General features: G+C 36.3%; 1 protein-coding gene across 2 annotated transcripts in view; it reads left to right on the forward strand.

Annotated features, from left to right (window-relative positions):
• Positions 1 to 23,073, forward strand: part of SEMA3A (semaphorin 3A) — a 164,104-nt gene that overhangs the window by 134,625 nt on the left and 6,406 nt on the right. For both annotated transcript variants that reach the window (XM_054399851.1, XM_054399852.1), the window contains 6 exons: positions 24 to 168; positions 4,255 to 4,474; positions 9,866 to 9,957; positions 12,822 to 12,863; positions 17,745 to 17,902; positions 21,803 to 21,870. In XM_054399851.1, coding sequence (XP_054255826.1) covers positions 24 to 168; positions 4,255 to 4,474; positions 9,866 to 9,957; positions 12,822 to 12,863; positions 17,745 to 17,902; positions 21,803 to 21,870 — 725 coding nt within the window. The remainder of the gene's footprint in view (positions 1 to 23; positions 169 to 4,254; positions 4,475 to 9,865; positions 9,958 to 12,821; positions 12,864 to 17,744; positions 17,903 to 21,802; positions 21,871 to 23,073) is intronic.

Consider the following 23,073-nt stretch of genomic DNA (forward strand, 5'->3'; position numbering starts at 1 on the left):
ATTTCCTCTCCCCTTGTTTTTAGTAATATCTTCAAGGGATCAGCAGTGTGTATGTACAGCATGACTGATGTGAGGAGGGTATTTCTTGGTCCCTATGCCCACCGAGATGGCCCAAACTACCAGTGGGTTCCCTACCAGGGGCGAGTGCCATATCCACGGCCAGGAACAGTAAGTACTCTAAGAAATAAAGTAATCTAAAAAGGGAAAGCTATGAAAATATTTTCACACCTTACATGATCTGTGAGCTGAAATCCAGGAAAGAAACTGAACAAGATAATAAAGTTGGTAGAGTGGCAGAAGGGAAAGCTAACAATTCCTCCAGAACCCAAATGTATTGATTTTCTTGTAAAGTATGAAGCTGTAACAGTAACTTCATTTGGATTTTAATTTTGGCATTCACAGTAACAACTTCAGCAGAAGTTTGAGCAGTGGCTGGAGAACTTTACTGAAAGTCAAATGTTTAATAAATTACTCTGCATTATCCTTGCACTGGAATTTGTCTTTCTTCCAAATATTGGCTGAGCCATTCTTAGTGAGAATGAACAGAAAACAGAGCATCTCCCTGACTGTTAAGAAACTTTCGATCACTCTCTAGTACAGTAAGACAGATATTTCTTCAATGCATGATAGAGTGACTATGATAATTTCTAAATTCCACTGCCATTTTTTAAAATTTATGCCTCTACCTGTTTCTTCATTTCTAGTTTATGAATGACTAAAATATCAGTGTATATAAGACATGGATATTTACAATTCCCAAGTGATGTCATCACATTCTAGAAACATTTAACAGCCTCTGAAATTACCAATAGTCTAAGAAGATGGGACATTTATAAAAAAATCATTAATTGTATACATTGATGTAGCTCCTTAGCTAGTATAAATCAGCTTGGCCCATTTAAGTTCTGAAATATCATTGCTAAAGATTAAATGCATGTGTACACATACATACATATAAACATAGAAGCATAAATGATATATGTGTTTATAATAGTGTTTTAAAAGCCTCCTTAAATATAAGGCATAAAACAAACCAGGAATCACAATGATCCTTTCTTTTAAATCATCAGATTTTTATTTTTCTCTGGTATGTTTTGAAATTGTTCTTTCAAACATGATCTTTCAACTGATATCCAACAGTTAAGACAATATATATTCTCAGACTAATGAAAATTACTTCATCTAAATAAAAGAAAACAGTGGCTCCCTGACAGCCAGATTCCTCAGCACTCTTCACTTCCTCATTATGACTGCTAAGGGGATTCCTAATTTTTTCCAGAGTTTAAATACAAGCTCTGCAGCATAGGACAGCATAGAAGAGGTTTAATTTCTTGCTTGATGCTGAAATTTTTTTTCTTCTTTTTTTCTTTTTTTAATTACCATAATTAATCTGATATGACAGAGGGTTTTTTTGAAGTTGTATTGTTTTACATCCCTGAGGAAAATGTGAATGGGTAGATAAATTTGGTATGTCTTGTGTAGCTAATGCCATCTTCTTTTCAGTTTGACAGTCTAAAGAAGTTAATGTTCCTTATTTTGTTTATTTATATTCCTCTTTGATTCCAGTATTGATTAACCTTTCTAAACAAATAATAGATGCTATGCAAAAATTCAAACAAAGAAGATAGTTACATGTTTCTATTACAGAAATAGCCTGAGATTAGGAACTAACTGGTATAGAGTTGCTCTGTTACGTTTATTCCTTAGCAGAGACCTCAAACAGCTCTGTTGATATTCTGAATGCACAAATCAAATATTTGCCCTTGGGACAACACAGCTCAGAGCCTGTGGGTTTGAGGGTCTTGAACTGAGACCCATAAAGCAGAAGAATAACTTGATCAAATTCTCAAGAACAAGCAGAAAAGCAGGAACCCAAATCTAACCCCTCAGTGGCTAAGTGACCTTTTTCAAAGCAAGGAAATACAGTTAAGTTACACACACTTTCTTGTCTGACTATCTCACAATGGATTTGATCTTTTCAATTTCACTATAACATACTAAGATTCAGAAAGAAAGTGCACAGTTGTTTAGATTTCATTGTAAATCTTTTTCTTGCCTAAGGGCAAATTATACAATTCTACTTAGCTCTGCAATGGCATCATATAGTGCAAGAGGCTGTGCCACTGTAAGTGATAGGAATTAAAGAGTGGCTGAAGCCATCAGTTTCTCCTAGCCCACTGACAGTGGCTCTAATCCTGGTGTCCACCACTTTGATTTTTTTTTTTTCCATCACAGTTGCTAAACTCATTCTTTTGTATTTGTGGGATAAAGCTTTTTACTTCTAAAGTGATAAAGCTGGCTGTATTTTAAATGTTTTGAAGAAGTGTTGAGAACACAGAAGAAAGGTTTTGAAGTTTCTTTAGTTGTCAGACATGTGGCTGCCTTTGCCAAGAGTCATAGAAAGGGAAAGGAGAAACAAAACCTGAGCTTCTTACAGTGGTTCAGTTCTAGATGTCACTGCAGTTAAACAGTGATGGGCTTTATACTGTTTGCCCAGCTGAAATTAACAACACTTAGTTCTTGTGTAGTGATTTTTATACTTAAAGCACTTTGCATGCATTATCTGAGTAATTAGTATTGAACAGCCCTTATCATATTAATCAAGATGGAAAGCAAACAAAATTGAAGTGAAGAATTTGTAACACGATTTTTGAGACAGTTTGGTCAATGGTTGCAGAAAGTTTACCTGATTTTCTCTGCAGTATTTCTGTATAAGAAAGCAAGAAGGTATCATAATAAAAAGGTTGAATAATGTTGACACAATAGATAACTAACATGCTGTCTGCTTAGTCTGCACCACATGCATTTCTCAAAAAGCCCTCCTCCTTCCCTTTCTCCTTTCCATACCATGTGATGGAATGAAATACAGGAATTTGCTTACTAACAAGTATGCCCAAAAGGGACAATTTACACTTTATGTCCATGCTGGAAGCAACCGTTTGCTGAGTATAACTATTCTTTTTGACAACATTGATTTTTTAATTTAATTTCTGATGAATTATTAATAATTTGGATCAAGGTGACAGCAAAGGCAATTGATTTCTGCAGAGCATACTGCAAGGTCTGGATTCTTTGTTAATAAGATGTTGTCCTCTAGATTTTCAATTTAATTGGAAGATATTCTGTATTTGGATGTAAAGGGCAAATTATCTAGGTTATTTTAACACCAGCTTTTTATATTTCAGTTTGAATGTCTTCAGTAGGTAGCTGAACACATTAAGGATGGGAGACACCAAGTTCTTTGCCAAATACCTTTGAACTGCTGATAGAATGCCATTGTGGCTCATTCCTTTATCCATTCAACTAACCCCTACTTGTTAAGAAAATACCAGTTCATCAGAAGAGTTGAGGGCAAACAATGATGATTAGCCAAAGTCCTTGAGTTTACCCATGGGGACATGCAGTAGGTGAAAGTGGAGGAATATTTTTGTGGATAACAAAGCCATGGCCTTACCTCCTTTTCTCAGCCTCTGCAATTTACTCACTTCGGGAGAATGTGAGCAGGGAATTCTCTGTTTTTCACAGATTAGAAGCAAAACTGTCAGGCCTACTCGTGGCAGTATAAGGGGGCAAAGGGACTCTTTTACTGTATTATGGTTAACAGCTTAATCCCAAAAGGACTATAACTTTTCCATTGTTGTACAGTACACAACAGTGAGAAGTTATTTCAGTTCTTTAGCGAGACTCATCTCCTCTAACTGTTCACACTGACAGTATGAGCAGCAACATTCACAAGAGGCTTTCTTTAGAATCATAGGAGAGAGAAGAGATACATTTCAGGCATGACTCATTTCATTTGGTTTAGTGTAACAGGATCCATATTATCAGGACTACATGGCTTGTTGAGACAAGTAAGAGTTTGAAAAGTGAGTAGGACAGGGAATTATCCCAGCATTTAAGGTTTTGATTCCTAGGAGAGGAATTTATTTCCAGCCAACTTCTGAAGACAATACTTTGAAATTAAGGTGGTGGCATCCTAATTAATTTTTCATTGTATATCTAAATCAACGCTAAAATTGCTTGTCTCATATTGAAATATTTGACATAATTCAGGATTTGCACTGCATAATAGTAAAAAAAAGAGAGGCTTTTATGGACAGAATTAACTTCTGTTGTCTGTCATGAAACACTGAGGTCTTCTGTCATACATAATTATAGACTGCACTTAATTGGGATGATTTTAATGAAATGGATTTCTAATATGATACTAGTGATCAACAATTAATTGAAAAACATTTTCCATTTTATTTTCAGTGTCCCAGTAAAACATTTGGAGGCTTTGATTCTACCAAGGACCTTCCTGATGAAGTTATAACATTTGCAAGAAGTCATCCAGCCATGTACAACCCAGTATTCCCCATCAACCACCGTCCGATCATGATCAAAACGGATGTGGATTACCAGTTCACACAGATAGTAGTAGATCGGGTAGATGCAGAAGATGGCCAATACGATGTGATGTTCATTGGCACAGGTGAGAAGTCCTGAAGTGACACTCTATGCTCCTCCAGGAATTATGGAGACATAGATCAGATAAAAGTTTGTACTCTGATTTATGTCCCAGTGTATGCCTGTAAACATTTGTGGCAACAGTCAAAACTGTGCATGTGGGGAAGACTTTGTTACGTACGTTCACTGTAACTGGTTCGAGCCATGGCCTGCATAACTTAATTCCTTAGAGTCTTTTCCAACTGGACTAAGATCAAACCACCTTCTTTTCAACTACTGTTTCTAGGAAATTTTATTAGAAATATCTTGTCTTATTAATTATAATTTAGCATTTTGAGGTACCCATTTTGAAACGCAGCATGAGAAGTATTAACATGAATGAAGCAAGTATCCAGGTACGGGAAACTTCTTGTGTGCCTTTTAAGTATTGCCTTAAGGTGCTCAGCTATTTAGCCATAAAAGTGCATTCTTTTACTTAAGATGAAGATATCTGGCACATGCAGTGTTTTAAGATGGTGTTCAAACAGAAATTTATATCCTTTCCAAAGCATTTCCAGAATTATTACAGCTTGGGAATTTAATAGAAATAGAAATCTGTATTCAGAAAAGCCTTTTATTTAACAAAATAACAGAGAGAGAGAAATAACAGTGGCCAAAAATTAGCTGATATGCATCAGGGCTTAAGAACTATACTGACTATCAGTTGGTGGAACTACATCTTCACCTTTGAAGATTTTTCATTAGTTGACTGGTTTTAGTTCTATTGAATAAAAATAGTTTCAAATTCTGCTGAACATAGGTTTTAGTAATTAGATATTGACATCATGAAGTCAAAACAAATCAAACCTAACCCCCACTGTTTATTTTCAGCTTTGGACCAAAAAAATATCTGGCTGTCTGGCTGTCTTATAACATTCCAATTTTAGACTTGTTCTAAGTACAGCTCTGATGCACTAGACCTGAGGTCAGATTTCCAAAGCAGTAAATCTCAAAGTCTCTTTCATGCTTGATGCTTGAAATAAATTATGAGCAAACTGAGAGCTGATGAAGCTGTGTGTTACTAAACAGCGCATATGCAGCGATTCGTAACATTTACTGCAGGAAATACAGCTCTGCAGAAAATATTCTAGGTCTTTAAAGCTGTGAACTGAGTTATTAGACACCACTAGCTACAATATGTTCTTGCATAAAACATTGGAAAATAGTTTCATATGATTTTACTCAATACATATATTTTCCATCGCACATTAGAGACTTCAATGCCATCCACAATCGGCAGTGTTTTGTGCCTTTCAACAAGTCTTCTGTGACCTGATTGAGAAATAAAAGTAATGGCAGTACTCCCTTTGGCTGTGATGCAAGGGAACAAGCCCTTCAGCATCCAGAGTATGATGCTGAACAAACATAAGGAGCTGATTTATGTCTATTTCTTGAATGCAAGAGCTGCCATTTATCTCACCAAAGTTTGGCATTCAGTCTAAGAAAGATGCCTTGGCTTTTGCAACGAAGAGAGATAAGTACTTCCAGGGAAAGATTCATTGTACTTTCTTCAAGACCTCTATTAGAGTAAGATGAATAGTTTTGCAGTGGTTTCTATCTCTTTTTCAGACAGCAGAGGAAGACTTGCTTAAACCGGAGCTGTACCTTCTAGATAGTGATCATCACATATGGTAGTTCTTATCTAAATTAATCAGGCAAAGTCTTCCCCTGAAAGACCTTTGAATTCAGAATTTAGGCACTCAATTCCCTAAACCACTAATATTCATGTATGTGGTAAGTGCTCTGGATCCCATCCAACATTGCTGAGAGTTGTGCCCAGGAACTGCAAGAAAAGCATTGAAAGACTATTACTTGCACTTGCCAAATGAGATTTCAGCACCAAGGCCCCAGCTCTATAAGTGCAGAGTGTTATTATTTCTTGAAATATTACTTTTGTCCATATAAACTGGTCTTTTTCCAGCAGGAGGTTATACTCTCATGGGACAAGAACAGACATTACAACTGTGCTTGAACCTGGGGCACAAAAGATGCTGCATGCTCTTCTGAGCTCACTATCCTTATTGCTGTTTTCAAAATGAGAAAAAGGGCATACCCCATGCAGAAGGAAAGGAAAAGATGCAGATCTGAGGCCCTACCTGCTTTCTGACAGAAAGCTGCACTGAGCTTGCTGGTCAAAGGAACCAGAAACAGAAACACAATCAGTACATACTACATCTTCCCCAAGCAATGTACAAATGGGGAAGCAGATTACAGGCTTTAGTCACATTCCAGTTTCCCATTTGATGATCTGAACCTATGTCAAAGACACAATTAAACTCTCAGGGATATGACTAGGTTTTTCTGTGCAAGTCTGTCCCATCTGATTAGATACATTTCTCTGCATTTTCCCATTAGTGTTGCAGCAATCTACATTATTCCCACATACTGCTGAGTATCAGTATGTTGAAGAAATACTTTTTTTTCTTTCCTTTTCATTGAATAACTGATGATAATTGAACACATTGTAGTTAGTAGCCATGCAGCGTGGTCACATTTTCCTTTCCTGCGAGTGAAATCTTAAGCAGAGCAGTTTCTTTCCCACTGTGATTGTACCAGTGTGTTTCACAATGGAAATAAAATCATATCGGCATGTTTAAAATTATATCAGAAAAACACAGGATTTAAGATAGGCACTTAATGTATATCCTGAGCCTCTGATGTTTGGGATCGTTTGGCACAGTCAAGGTACATCTGTCAGTAAAGCAAATTAATAACAGTAATCTTATCTTTACTGAGCTGAGCCCATTGATCCTGAAGGAAAAGCCTCATTCCATTTGTGTGAAATTGTTTGAAATACTACTCTGTAAAACTTGATCTAGAACTCAGATAAAGCCCCACTTCGATACCTGTGGCCTGACCAGAGTCGCCTTAGTGATTAACACAGTGTATCTTTGACCTCAGAGGTTTTCTCCAGCAGCAAGCAACTGTAATTGTTGCAAGATCCACTTAAAAGCAAGTCTTTTTGTGTGAAACATTACGTGGGGAACTCATATCTGCCTAGTACCCACAGTTTCCTTTCTGCTGCTTTATCAAAACTCCCACTTTATTTCTAGAATATGTCATTTGGTAGATTTTGACTGAGGGCAGTTGTAGTCAAACACACATTGCTACACTGTTATATTTATTAGATCAGAGTTCTCTTTTTTACCCATACGATGTATTTTCCTCAAAACTGCAGTCACTGATTTGTTACGATAATTAAGGAACTTAACTAATTCATTAAATTCTAAATGTAACTAATATTAAATGATCTGGTGTTTTGAATTACTCTGTTGTAGAAATAAGGTTTTTTTCTGCTTGCTTTAAATTCCATATTGCATTTTTTTCGTATTTTCCTGAATACTTCTTGCATTCTTGAATATTCACTTTGTAGCCTTATCTAAACCCACTTCCAAAACAACTTATATAGTATTAGTTTGTACATGTAACTGCCTAAATAAAAAAGTTATGCTTTGCTTTATTGATGTTGTTGAAGAAAGAACTCTTTTTTTCTTTTTATCTCTTTCTTTTTTTTATTTTTTAATAATTATGAATTTGTGACTAATGAAAGAAAACAGTGATGCACATATTTTGTGGAAAAAAGAAAGTAATTTCTTTCTAAACTTAATACATACTTAGAAATCAAAATCTTAAAGGAAAGCAGCTGGAAAAATAAAAATCTTAATGTTACGTCAGCCCCTGCTGTGATGTATACCAACCTAGAAATTATACTTTTTTTGTTGTTGTTCCCTGAAAATTCTGTTCATGGGAACAATTAAAAGAGATGCAAAAGCTGTAAACCAGAGATGATCTTAAGTTCCACTCATATTAACAAAACTAAGGACTGTAGCTCTGGACAACCTGTTCCAGTGTTTCACTACCCTTGTGGTAAAGAACATGTTCCTAGCATCTGATCTAAATCTACTCTTCTCTAGTTTCAAACTATTGCCTCTCATCCTATCCCTACACATCTTTGTAAACAGTCCCTCTGCAGCCTTCTTCTAGGTGCCTTTCAGGTACTGGAAGGCTGCTGATAGGTCTTCTGGGAGCTTTCCCTGGGCTGAACAACCCCAGCTCCCTCAGCCTGTCCTTGGAGCAGAGTTATTCCAGCCCCCTGATCATTTTTGTGGCCATCCTCAGACCTGGTCCATCAGGTCCATGTCCTATCTGTGTTGAGGGCTCTAAAGCAGGATGCAGTACTCCAGGTGAGGTCATACCACAGTGGAGTAAAGTGGCAGAATCACCTTTCTCAATCAGCTGGCCATGATTCTTTTTATGCAGCCTAGGATGCAATTGACCTTCTGGGCTGCAAGTACATGCTGTTAGGTCATGTCCAGCTTCTCATCCACCAGCAACCCTAAGTCTTTTTCTTCAGGGTTGCTCTCAATTTCATCATCCTCCATCCTGTACTAATATCTAGGATTGCCCCTATTTCTAAACAGAAAATACAAGTTGTATTGATTTTTATCCCTAAGACCAGTATCTAACACAGAAAGAAATACAGGTGTCTTAAGGGATTCATACATCCTGGTTACTTTATTTGACACAGGGAAGATGCCATGTACTTAAGAGATCTAACAGTGTCATCTGTCTGACAGTATTTGTCCAGATATTTTTATATCCATGCTTAGCTTCTGACAGCATTTCACATATGTTTTAAGAATGACAAACATCATACTCAAAACAGACAGTAAAACATGGCTGAGTACATTTAGTTCATTTCATTCCTCATTAAATGACTGAAATATCTGTCATGTTATACTGTCAGTTAAATGGTATTTCAATTCTTTTCATCTTTAATAACTATGGTAGTATTTATATTCTGGCTTGAATTTTCATAATTGAAAGACTTCTAGTGAAATGTCCTATTGAAATTCATAGAATCATAGAATTGTTAGGGTTGGAAGGGACCTAAAGGATCATCTGGTTCCAAACCCCCTGCCAAGGGCAGGGACACCTCACACTAGATCAGGTTGCTCAGAGCCACATCCAGCCTGGTCTTAAAAACCTCCAGGGATGGGGCTTCTACCACCTCCCTTGGTAACCTCTTCCAGTGTCTCAACACCCTTATGGTGTAAAACTTCTTCCTAATATCCAACCTGAATCTAACCATTTCTTGTTTTGTTCCATTCTCCCGAGTCCTATCACTATCTGATATCCTAAAAAGTCCCTCGCCAGCTTTCTTGTAGGCCCCCTTTAAGATACTGGATTCCTAAGTTATTTAAAATGCAGTTGGTATTTTGAAGAATGAGTGCTCAGACATATGTAGCTTAACAATCTTTATACGTGAAATAATTGCATATTCCAAGAAACTCTGACTGCTCTGAAGCTGAAGAATGCATCTTAAGCACCTGAAAAGTTTGTGTGTTTGATTTTGGTTTTTTTTTCCCTTTTCAAGATATCGGAACTGTTCTTAAAGTGGTTTCAATTCCTAAGGAGACTTGGCATGAATTAGAGGAAGTCTTGCTGGAAGAAATGACAGTCTTTCGGGTAAGTGCAGCTAAATTTCAAGTGTCAGGTTGTAGATTTCTCTGTTCTCAGCTGCAAACTAAACTTCTTGCAGTCTCATGAAGGAATAGCCTAGCATACCCCTCTAATTAGCTTGTCATTTGGAGACTCAGACACTAGTCAAAATAAACCTTGAAACTTTCAGTGCTATCTGGAGGTTAATGATAAAAGAAATTACATTCTGGGCTCTTGTTTTGTGGTTTAAAAATTAAATTAGTATCTCTGAATCTTCGAGTTATTACATGCTGTATGTATCTGTGTATCTATGCAAGTCTGAGAACAGTGCTTATTTGTTTTCTCCTACAGAGATATACAATACACAAATTTTATACTTGCATCAACTCTTAATGCTATTCAGACTGTCAGCATAATGTAACTGGGAAGATACTTAAGGAAAAGCAGTGGTCTGCCTAATAATCTGAGAAACAAAGAAAGTATTTATATTTTCAAAGGTGACTGTAGAATCACATTTTCATGGTATCACAAGAGACACCATAAACATGTCCTTGTCTTTAGTACTTTTTTGGCACAAATTATTCTCTTCCATTTTTTCTGTCTGAGCCACCTAAGACATAAAGCATTCCATTGGCACTTGAGGTTGAGTGTTACAAGTCAGGGTTGAGTAAACCTTTCAAAGGCTTTCTAGACAAAGCCCAGGAATGTTTTGTTTTGTTTTGTACACAACAACGAGTCATTTACATTCCCCGTGTTATTCCTTTTGTTAGTGCTCTTTTGCAGCCCCACTTCACAGGCTCCAGACTTTTGTGGGTTGATAGGTAGCTGGGAGTGGAGGTCAGCATGAAGATGAAGCTTGCGTGCTCGTAGAGCCCCATGTCACATCGTGCCAGATATACTGACCACAGGGTCAGGCTTGCCACAGTGGCCCAGCAACATGACCTCATCATACTCAGTTGCCATGCCTTTATCTTTGGTTTCTGAACAGAAGCAACGTACCTAAATGGAGCTTGTATATATTTTGATTAATATTTTCATTTTTTTTTCCTCCTACAAGCAATCTTACCTTTGCTGGTACCAATCATGCAGAGAATTCACTTTCATGAGCACATGAAATGTGGATTTTTTTTTTTTTTGTGACAGAACACTAAAGAAGAAACTACAAGGAGAAAATGGGATGAGTAATGTGTCTCTTAGGTTTTTTGCCTTTATTATACATGCAAAAGTCAGTACATTAATGCAGGGTAATCTGGCAATTGTTGATAATTTCTTCCGTAAATCAAATAGAGGTGCCAAGGTAAAGGAGAGCAGAGAAATATAAAAGTGAAAGAAAGAAAACAAATGGAGTTAAGTTTTTTTTCAGAAAGGATTTACAGAAGTAGGATGGTTAATGGCAATTTCAGATCTGGTGTTTTACTTTACATGTGTATCTATTTATTACACGAAACGATTTTGGTGTTCTGGTTTACTTGAAAGCTCATTGATCTCCTCTGGCATGTATTTAAGGTTTAAAGAGGGCATAAATGTACTTCAATGGAATAAGCAGAATTTGTATGCATAAAATGTAGATCTTTCAGGAGGGAATTTGCAACAGATTTTACATGTACCTTAACCAGATGTAAGTTTTCTTTAGTTACTGAAGACTATATGTGCATCATAAACAATGTATTTTGATGCTTAAAGTGCAATGTGCTGAATACAAGGCTTTTCATTTATAATTCCATGAAACTGAAAGTCTTCCATATCTGTTACATTGATAACAAATGCAAGTCTTGACCCTATTTGTGAAATATTTATCTGAACAGCTGATCAAACAAATCAATGAGTTTAATTTTCATTCAAATGTTACATTTAATTGATGCTCACTAATATAAGGTCTATTAATCTGTTTATCAAGGCAAGTACACATCCACTGACTTATATCAAACTCTCAAGAGAAGCAAGTTAAAACCTACACAAAAGTAAAGTCTTAAAATAGACTTTATTAATGTACATACCTCAAAGTATGATGCATGGGATCAACAGCAGATTTTTATATGGAATAAAGTTCATACAGAATTGAATTGCACATTTTGTAGCTGTGTTATGTCACCTTTCCCCTCAGGATTAAAATTCATTCAAACAGCTAGGCCTAAGAAGTGTAACAGTCTTTTGATCAGAGCTAAACATACTTACTCTGTTAAATATTTCTTACAGTCTATCATGTAAGAAAGTAGATATTAGTTTGACATCTGCTTCACACAGATAAGTTTAATTATGAGTAGACTTAGCTAGGAGGACAGTAACTCTTCTAGCAGCACACTTGGCTTATTAAATAATGGGTATTTCCAGGGTGCAAAACCCCTGCAGTTCCGTGTTCTGCAAGTATGAGTTAACATCGTTGCACGTGAATAGCATGGTGCAGTCAGCAAAATTATTCTTAGTATTAAGGCTTGTTCTTATATAAAAAATTTATAGGAATGGGTTTATCATCTTGATATGGTTAAAACATTTCTTCTCTCAGTGTTATCACCTTTAATGTATAGTATCTATGTATTTTCATACAGCCATTGTTTTTCCTATTACGTGTGACATTCATTAAATGTAGTTTTAATATTAAGGGTATAAAGTAATTTCAAGATGTGAGACTACTAACACAGTAATCACAAACTGTAAAAATAATGGAAAATTGTGATATGTCTGCAATCAACATAGCAATCAAAGATAAAATCTGATATGGATTCTGATTCATTTACAGCTAGAAACCATTCCACTGCAAAAGACACCAGGAAACACTGTTTCTAAGGAGCGTCTTGTTAAATTTCAGAGTTTCTAGGTTGGGCAAAGAGTATTCTAGCAGAACATTTATGTTTATAAACTTGTTTTATATTTTAACTCTCTTTGTTCCCCAGGAACCCACTGTTATTTCAGCAATGAAGATTTCTACAAAACAGGTACTACATGCACAAACTTTAAATCACTTTTTAATATTTATTGCTGTCTGTCTTTTAGATACACTAACTTGGCAGTTAGTAGAGACATATTAATTACAGCAGCAGCATCCTATTCCTGTACATAGACAGCAGTAGTTTCTCATGCAAAGGATAAAGAAAGGTCTAGTTTGTGTTACTTACTGGTAGAGGGGAAACTAAACACAAACTAACCAGCTGTCTGGAGACTAGATCTTATTTACTGCAAATTTTCCATGGCCGCCTGGTACTGTGATATGGTTAGGATATGGTTTCCAGACTCCAGAATTTGTATTTCTTACTTTCTGGTGAGTGAACTAATAACTAACTTCTTTAAGCAAATATATGTATTATAGCCTGTGTTGTAGACCAAACCATATATCTAAAATGAGTTGGATTTCTTGGTGGACGGGGGTAAAATTTTGTCTGATTTACAATGAAGGGGATACCTGCATTTCTGAGCAAATACAGGTAAATGTTGTTAGGCTTCTTTGTGAAGCAGCTGATGAATTATTTAGTAGTGCAAAAAACATTGGGTTGTCGTCTAGGACTGAGGTGGACGTTAGAGGTGTATCTTATAGTTCTGCCTGGAATTAGGTAGATGGATCTCATTTCCTGTCTCAGAAGCCACATTCAGTAAATAAAAGCAAATTGTTCACACTCATTAACCTTTCTACTAATGTCATTGTCGTTACTTGGCATTACTTCTAGGAGAGGGTGCACTACAAAAATGGTGTGATAAAGCAGACTAATCTACCTCACTCTATATATCATTAAAGAAATGTAATTTGTTCTGTAATAGAGAGAACCCGGTATTATGTTTGAAGTGCTGCATATTTAACTCATATTTAACTTATAATTCACTATATTTAGGAAAGCTGTCTGAAACCATTCATGTATTTGACATAAAACATTTTGTTTGGAGACACTCTTCTAACATAGCTTACTACATGAGACAAAAATGTCAGGCAAAAAACCCCAACCCTGTAGTACTGAATACTGAGATATTAAAACAAACAAAAACAATCTGGCAGGTTGTGTGTTCATATCATACCAAAAATCTCTGCTTTGGATTTTTTTTATAAGTACATTACCTTAAAGCAGCCAATCATACCTGAAGACGGACCACACATTTTCATACTCTTCCTCTTCAAAGCATTTTTAGTTATTCAGGAAAGATTACAATTTACCCTGAGTCTTCTGAAAACAAATTTACACTGCTAAAATTGTCTAAAGCGTAAAAAGAGCATAAGACACAAGTTATGCAGGCAGAGTTTAGCTCATGTAAAATCAACCAGCCTGAGGCTAAAATTGACAGAACCACGATACAGTTTGACAAGCTTTTGGCACTTATGTTTCTGTATCAAACAAGTATATGGCAACATGTTTCCATGTTATACTCATGATTTTAAAAGGCTGTAGTTGTATAAGTCAAACACTTTACTCATTGCGTCTCGATAAGCGGAGAGCTTTTCATGTAAACATCATGATAATTCTATGCATTGCAGAAAGCAGGAGCAAGGAACGTAAACAGTAAAACCAGCACAGCCTACTGAGTAACTTTAAAGGAATCATTTCATCCTAAAGACCAAAATCTACAAACTCTTCAGGAGCAAAACTTAGCTTAAGCTTTAAATTATATAATACTTTAAGGCCCCCATGCCTCTCTCTATGACAACCTTGAGCAAGAGTGACTTTGAGCCCTGAACTTGCTAGGTGGACCTCCATAATTTTTACCTTGATTTACAAATGTGGAAGCAAGCAAAAAAGTCAGGCCTGGCTTTCAATTGAAGATGACTTTTTTCTGGGGCAAGCTCTCATATTGCTCTCAGGGTCAGGTTTGTGATTCTCTCTTTCAAAATCCCATTGGATTTTTGATAAGGTGGGAAAAAAAAACAAGTAGATTGTGGGCTGATAGATGCCATCTCCTTGTCTGGTGAACTGCTATGAAGAGCTTTTGTTCTTCCTCAATAAGATTCTCCATCAAAGGCAAGGTGAAGACCTTCAGAAAGACTTTAAGTGACTACATTTGTAACATTTTTCACAAAGTACTGAATTTTATTCAGAGATCACAATTTCTATCCATAGTGAACACACATAGAAGGAATCAGCTAAAAATGGCTATGTCACTTAAACAGCTCACTGAACTATTCTGCATAAGTTATTTTTCAAGACATAGAATTAAACTGACTGGGATTTGAAATTCATGCTTCCTAAAATTCCTTTCAAAATTCTGCCTAGGTTCCTCTTAAGCATTTTTTTCATATCTATCGCTTTTTTTTTTTTTTTTTTAACTGAAAACAGAAAATTCTCTGCTCTCTCTGTCTGACTTCTAGGGAATAGTTTCATTTTGGACACCATTATAGGGCAAACAGAACCCACTATATTGCTCAAAACACTAATCTCTTCAGCTTTTTTGGAATTTGGATAGTCCTGCAAGAATTTTAGAGGGCAATCTGTTTATTTCCCACCCTCTGCTCTGATCTGAGAATCAGCTGATTTATTAAATTAACAATCTCTTTAGAGAAACTCTTTGCCCAAAATGCAGTTTGGCTGTGTATAGCAAAGTAAGGTCAGACCATTGATGCAAATCATTCTGTTGCCGTTTTCTGGATTGTATACTGTGTGGATTGATATATTACTAGTGTCCAAAATAAATGACACTAGCTGAAGTCTAAAACCATGATCAAAAGAGTGGCAAACGAGGCAGCAGCCTTCAGGCTGTGCAGCATCTGAAACACATGCTGTAGTTCAGTGACTGAGCTCTATAAACTTACCTACAAGGAACTGAATCTTTAGGTAACCCTATTTAGGCCTTTTTTTTTTTTTTTTTTTTTTCTTGATTCCAGTCATTCTTTAATTCCAGATACATAGTTTTAAAACTCAGGGAAAGACTTTTGGCAAAATTAAATCGGTTACAGAGGTATATAGGAAACTATTACACCATCTTTTATTTTCCCATGTGCCTTCTCTGGGTTGATTTTTATATTAGTTGCACCACACATTACTACATGCTTATATAGGTATTGATGCCCCAATTACATGGGACTCAGATCAATACCATCTGGACGTTTAAGATACTTAACTGCAGCTCTAATTTGACCTATGCTGCCTTCATAATCAGTAAAGAGAAAAGGCATCTCTTGAGAAATGGTTAGGTCACCTAAGGCTTGAATTGCTGCTCTTTTTACTGCAGAACGTACCCCTAAGCTGAGCACTTGATTAAGTGACTTAAGTTAGAGAGAATCAGCTTATCATGTCTGCTGCCTCTCATCTGCTTCTCAAGAATACAGCACTAACTGGGGACCAGTATGTATGGTTAAGGCTTTGTGTAGAGCCCTCTGCAGTCAGATTTTGGACCAGAGAATGTGGGTTTACACCCCAGCTATGGCACTGTAATAGACTTGAAGCAGCTACTCAGAAAGCCCTTAGTTTTCAGTTTACCTGTGGATTTTCCATTGAGTGCTTTCCTTATCATGTTTCCTTGAGAAAATACTGGTGTTTATATAAATGCATGGGATGTTTCTGTTACCACTAATATGTCTGCATAAACTGCCAAGCTGCTGTCTCTGAAAGAAGTTAACACCTTATATGAGTTTTATTGTTTTGCTGTCTCTAGTACTCATCATTTGTCTAGTACTCATCATTTCCAGTTTGTAGGTGACCTTATTCACCTTCCATCCTTGAATGCCCTGGAATTGGTACCTCTGGGATATGACAATGCAGGAGATAAAGAATTTTTACATTTCTTGAAATCCTGTTTTCCTCAGTAGCTCTATGTTTTCTAAAAAAAAATTAACAAACTACAAAACCGAAAAGAACCCCAAGCTTTTATTTTCTTGGTGGGACTGCTTGAAGTGAGACCTTAAAAAGAAACATATTAAATGCTCCACTATGGGTGACCAAGTTTAACCTTTTGATAGAACAGTGTCAGAAGGGTTACACCATTTAATTTTTGATTATCTATTTTTCTAATTTTTCTCTAGTTTTGCATCTCAGAAGGAACTGTATTTACTTACTGCAGTCATACTTTCTTTTCTTTGTGAATTAGTGCTAAGCTGAAATATCTCTGGACTTTGACATGGGATCAGTAGTTCAGTTTCCTTATATCCCTCTGGGGATCAACTTCCCTAATGAACCACATGAATTTGATATCAGAGAGGAAATTGAGAGAGACAAGATATTCTATTGTGATGCCATACAAAGCTGTAGTTCATTTTGTATGCATGTTTTTTTATTTACTTCATGGCTTCTCTCTGCATTTGAGCTCCATATTCCACTCAACACTGCTTTTCATCCAAAATAAAGTAAATCATCTTCCCTCATTAAAGATATGTTTCAAGTAAAGTATGTGACCTATAGAAAACAGTATGAGGGGTTAAAATTATCAAACATGCAGAGAAGTATGTGCATGACAGCACTTCCAAGCTGAAATATCTTAGCATCAGTCTGAAACGATTTACTTTATATCCCCCCAACATGTTCAAGTTGGTTTTATTTTTCTTTTAATTAAAAAGCATACTCTCTATTGTGTCCTGTTGCTGATTCTAGTGCTTTCCCAGTGCAAGTATCTGAACAAGAATAAATGGAAGAGAAACTTAATTTACTGTTCAGAAAACCACTGAGAGCTTCATACAAAAATCAGTGTTCCTCCAATTTTATTTTTTTTTTTATCCTAAGGACAGTTCTCATTCCTTTAGTGTATATTCAGGATCATGATCCTTTATTGTATTGTAACATGTTATGGCCCTAACATGTTACTTTATGTATATATATATATATATATATATACACACACACAAAAATACCTTCCTAAGGAAAAAAAGCTCTTAATTCATTTTATTTTTTTTTTAACTTCTGTAACAGCAACAGCTCTACATTGGCTCAGCCACTGGAGTTTCACAGCTTCCTTTGCACCGCTGTGATGTGTATGGAAAAGCATGTGCTGAGTGTTGCCTTGCGAGAGACCCTTACTGTGCCTGGGATGGTTCATCTTGCTCACGTTACTTCCCCACTGCTAAGAGGTAGGGACAGTTTCAGATGTCTGCATGGTTTGCTATTTGTTTTAACTGATGGTCTCAATATGACCAGAGGGCTTTGGAGATTTTTCATGGGATGGTTAACTGGAGCCCTTTCTCTTCCAAAGAAAACACAATTGTGGGAGTTACAAGCAATATGACGTCTTGGTTGATTTAAAGTGAACACTGCTACTTCTTGGGGTGGCTTAAAAAGCTGTTGTAAGAAAACATTCAGAAAAGAGTTGTTTCTCATATGGATTCATAACTGTATATGCAGTAATGCACAGCAAATAGAAAATCCTTTTCTCTAATATGACAAGGTGGCTTGATATTAAAACAAAAAACTACTTCAAGCATTTTCCTGAACTCTGATTCAAAGCAAATATTTATAAAGTGTTTGGACATGAAAGGTAAGTTGTTTTTCAGTGATACAGAATGTTACAGTTATTATTCAGAAGCATAACTTGTATGTGCTGATACATGTCTAAATGCTACCAGATCTGAACCACCATTTCACATTCGCTTTGCACTGATACTAAAGCTCTGCAATGCAAAGGTTAAGGGAAAACACACTCTGCATGTGAATAAACATTTTAATCAAAAATGTACAAGTCTCAGTTGCCTGATCTGAAGATTTAAATTAATATTTTGTTTGCCTACCTTTATCTCTGATACTCTTAAAGTGCATAAGCTGGAGAGCTGTTAGGTACTGAAGCAGAATTTAGGAATAAATGAACTTATAACCACTTGCAAATAAGAACATATATTGGTGTAGTGTTGAAATTCCCATGTTAAATTAGCTAAAATGATAAGTAAGTGTTTACATTAAATCCAATATGGAAACAAGGAATTCAAGGGTTAATATGCGTAAGGAACCTTTTCCTTATTATTTATTTATTTTTAATTAATGGCAAATATTTAGTTGAGAATGTGGGAATCCCAAATTCCATATTTGGATTTGTTGTTATATGAGGTGAAATGTGGTAAAGGGTAGAGAGTAGCATCTTTATCAAAGATGTTTCAGATGGAGAGGATTAAAATTTCAAAGTTTTCATTGGGATGTATCCTAAACAAATACTGATGACAAAAGAAAAAGCTGTTTGTGGAACATCAGGTTCTATTTTCCAACAGGAAACACAGTTAATCTGAGACAAATCTTTTGTGAAATTCTTCAGAAAATAATTAAAAAGAAGAAACCCATCCTGAAAGAAGAGCTGGTCAGATTTTCTCAGCTGTTTGGGCCAAATTCAAATTTGTGTTGGGAGCATGGCAATTTCTGTGGAGGAGGGAAGAGAGGAGAGGGAACAGTGAGGTCTTCAAGGAGTCTGAAAGATTGATTTGATCTGGAAGTTTTAAGACTTAGAAGTCGGTGTGGTTAAGAACTGCTTTTGAGTTGAAGGAGCCAATGAGGTCAGAAATCACTGACTCACTCTTCTTAGCTGCCTCCCTACTAATCTTTATTCCTGAACCTCATCCCTACTTATCATTCACTAGCACCCATTTTTACTCCCAGCTGATCTCAAGACCCATAGAGCACATCAGCCTCTCATTTATTGGCCTACACTGATGGAAGAAGTAGGGCTTTTTGTCTTGTATCTGTCTCTGTTGCTATTGGGGTAAAGGGACTGGGACCTCTTCTTACAGGGATTAAGGGGCATGGTTACTGGGGCTAAACTGGATTGCATGGCTACAGGAAATCACTAGAGTGCAGAATTTACTCCTCTTGAGGCCACTATGAAAGAAAAACAAAGTCCTGGGAGGCTAATCCTGACAGTGCATTCAGAAAAAGCCGCTGTCTCCACTTCGTCCATTTTTCCCCCAGCAGCAGCACCAGCAGAGTAAAAGTATGAGTTACTGGGGGAGAGGTTCCTCTGTTTACCTGGTGCCTGCTTTGCCCACTGTGACAAAACAGCTTTGAATGCATGTGTGACAAAATCAGCATTGCTGGACACAGCATAAATGCCAACATTTTCCTAATAATGAATCTTTGTAATTTTAGGCTCTGTAAATATTGGGAAAGTTGAGTCCTGAGGCTATTGCACAGATGCTTTACAAGTATTTGGTTTGTGGGTTTGTTTTTGGTTTGTTTTTTTTCTCTGTTTTTTGTCGAATTTTTTCTTCTTTGTTATAAAAGAGTTTTTATGAATCATGATTTTAATTTACTTTTTTTTAAATTTATTTTTTTGGTGTATTTTATAAATCTGAGTGACAGTTCAGAGTTCCCTTAGTGTGACCACTGAACTTTACCCCATGCAGATGTGTTCTAGTTCACATTTCATAAATCATTGTGTTGATATATGCAACATTTTTCCTGAGATTTTAACTAAACATCTCATCCAAACTCAATTGACAGTAAGGAGTTGTTTCATGGACTTCTTTTCCAGAGGCAGTATCCTATAAATATGCTGCATTTCAAAATTTAGGAAGGAGTAACAACATTTTTTTTTTCTTATGCTTTGGTATATTTGTATTCATTGGTAAGGGGTGATACGAAGATGATATCTGAAATTAGGACCTTTTTTTTTTAAAATCATAATTAACAGAAGATTTTTTCATATTAAAGTATGCTAGAATAATTTTAAAGGGTAATTTTAAACAAGATTTTATTCAAAAATATATAAAAAATGCAAGTTTTGTTTCTTTTAAAAAAGCCTCCCTGCTGTTCACATACTTCACATGAAAAAAAAATCAGCTAGTTTCACAAATTTCAGTAGTTTTCAGTGGGGATAAAAAAAACAAAACAGTAAAAAGTCTTCCAGCCAAGAGGAATGCGCTGTGCCTCTGTGAGAGCTCTTAGTATGTGCTGATGCTGGGTTGTTAGTGAGAGTCTGCAAATAGGGCTAATGAACAGAAGAGAGGTGCTCTCAGTACTGCAGAACAATAGGGTTTTTAAATGTGGGCTGTTGTCACCAGAGAGTGACCAACAGCGCCTTTTACAAGGCTACTTGACTTTTGCATATCCGTTGCTGAATGCCATAATCTGAAATCACAGCATTGTTCAGCAGCCTAATCCTCTTTGTTCTCCTCTAGTTTTGCAAGCCCTCAGGCTTTCTGTGATTCCTAAAGTAAAGTACTCACACTTGAAGCACATCTTTGTTTGCCTTGTTCTTTTTTTATATGAAAAACTTTTCTCTAGCTCAGCTGAATTGTGTCACGCCAATTTACATAAAAATAGGAGCAAAGAGAGAAAAGCAAATGCAAAAGAAAACTGTAGCACAAAGCTTCCTAATTTGTCTACAACAATTTTTAACACAGATTAATATGTTTTCCAGTGGAAATCTAGCTGAGGAAAGAATATACTATGTTAAATGGATATGCAATAAAAGCTAGAACCCAGATTAAAGCTGTAAAGGATGGAAGAAATGACATTTCAGAGTCTTCCTATCCAAGTGTTTTATTGTTTATTCTAAAGATAAAGCCATTCCAACTGTTTTGAAAAAGGTTTTGTAAGATATGTCTTGGTGGGATCTGTGGTGGCTGAAATGAAGGGTTTATTTTGTTTAGATTTTGTAGAAAATACAGTACCTGCAGAAAAACTGCAGCTTCTTTATGTTTTCTTTGGTGCATGTTAACCTGTACTGTATATATTTTGATTCTTTAGTAGTCTCTGTATCTATCAATCAAGTAATTAATTTGTCTGTGATCAATACTCCTGGCACAGTTAAAATAAATTATAGGCTCAGTGCAAAGAATATCTGTTTACCCTTTTTTGAGGACTTTAAGCTATAACAGTAAAAGCTGCCTCTACAAACTGTAATTATGCATAGAGCATAGTAGTAACAATATGATTTCCTTCATACTGTTGCATATATCATGTATGGTACCTTTTTTCCTCTTCAGTCCTGGTAAATAGGAACACTGACCACTGAGAAGGTCACTAACAGTCTTGATATCTGATACTTGCAGACGTACTAGACGACAAGACATCCGAAATGGAGACCCCCTTACCCACTGCTCAGATCTGCAGCATCATGGTGAGTTATGGGTATGACTGAAGTACAACTAATTAGTATGTAATTTACAGACTGTGCATGAGAAGAGCAGGAAGCACATGAATGATTTGTTGGTGAAATTGTCTTGAACATCTGGGAAAGATGAATGTAATACATATCCCAATATAAATTGCTTACAATGGCCTGGATCAGACACTGAAGATTGGGTTTGGTTTGTTGTTTGGTTTTGTTGTTTGATTTGGTTTTTTTTCTTTGCTCAAGTTAACAGTTGTAAGCATGTTAACTTTTCCTGCCTCACCTCACCTGCATTACCTCAGGTAATGCCATACAGTCAGTCTACTATCACAGAATCACAGAACATTAGGCGTTGGAAGGGACCTCAAAAGATCATCCAGTCCAACCCCCCTGCCAGAGTAGAATCGCCTAGAGTAGGTCACACAGGAATGCGTCCAGGCAGGTTTTGAATGTCTCCAGAGAAGGAGACTCCACAACCTCTCTGGGCAGCCCATTCCAGTGCTTTGTCACCCTCACAGTGAAAAAGTTTTTCCTTATGTTTATTCTATCAGAGATATCTCCTTCAAAACATCAAGAAGTATGTACACATTGTTTCATACAGTTTACATAGGATGATAATCAAACACATAATTAACTAACTACCTTGGCTAAATTTGGAACACTCTTTGTTGGAGGTGCCACACTAGTAGCCCTTAAGATCAAGATGTTTCTTACAGTAGGCCCATCCTGTATGCTTTCAGCATGTGTTTTCTTTGACATCTTTTGGGTTTGTTACTAGTTGGTTGTTTCATTTTCTCAGTGCATTGAACAGAACTCCTTCTTGAACTGTGTGACCAATAAACTTCTCACAGTTACTGATTTGTTATCAAACTCTTCAGTTCTTCACTCTTTTTGCCGTAAGTGAAGAAAACACTTAGGCAATACTTCCCTCTGCTGGAAAAAAAATGATTACTCATGTTTCTGGTACAGTTAAATCACTGGACAAATTTCTGGGATAAATAAAGGGTGGATGAAATTGAAGATTCTTAAAACCCTTATGTCTTTCAAGTCTTTGTAATTGCAAGAGTGATAAATAGTCCGAAGTTGCGCTTTTGTCTCAACTGTAATTCACCACTGCTACATTTCTGTAATACTTTTCTCTACCTTCCTTTTTAATAATTTGTAATTCTCATCTAATGTTATGACAATTTTCTTGTTAGTTCTTGATTG

Source organism: Indicator indicator, chromosome 3 (assembly GCF_027791375.1).
Source record: "Indicator indicator isolate 239-I01 chromosome 3, UM_Iind_1.1, whole genome shotgun sequence".
NCBI lineage: Eukaryota > Metazoa > Chordata > Aves > Piciformes > Indicatoridae > Indicator > Indicator indicator.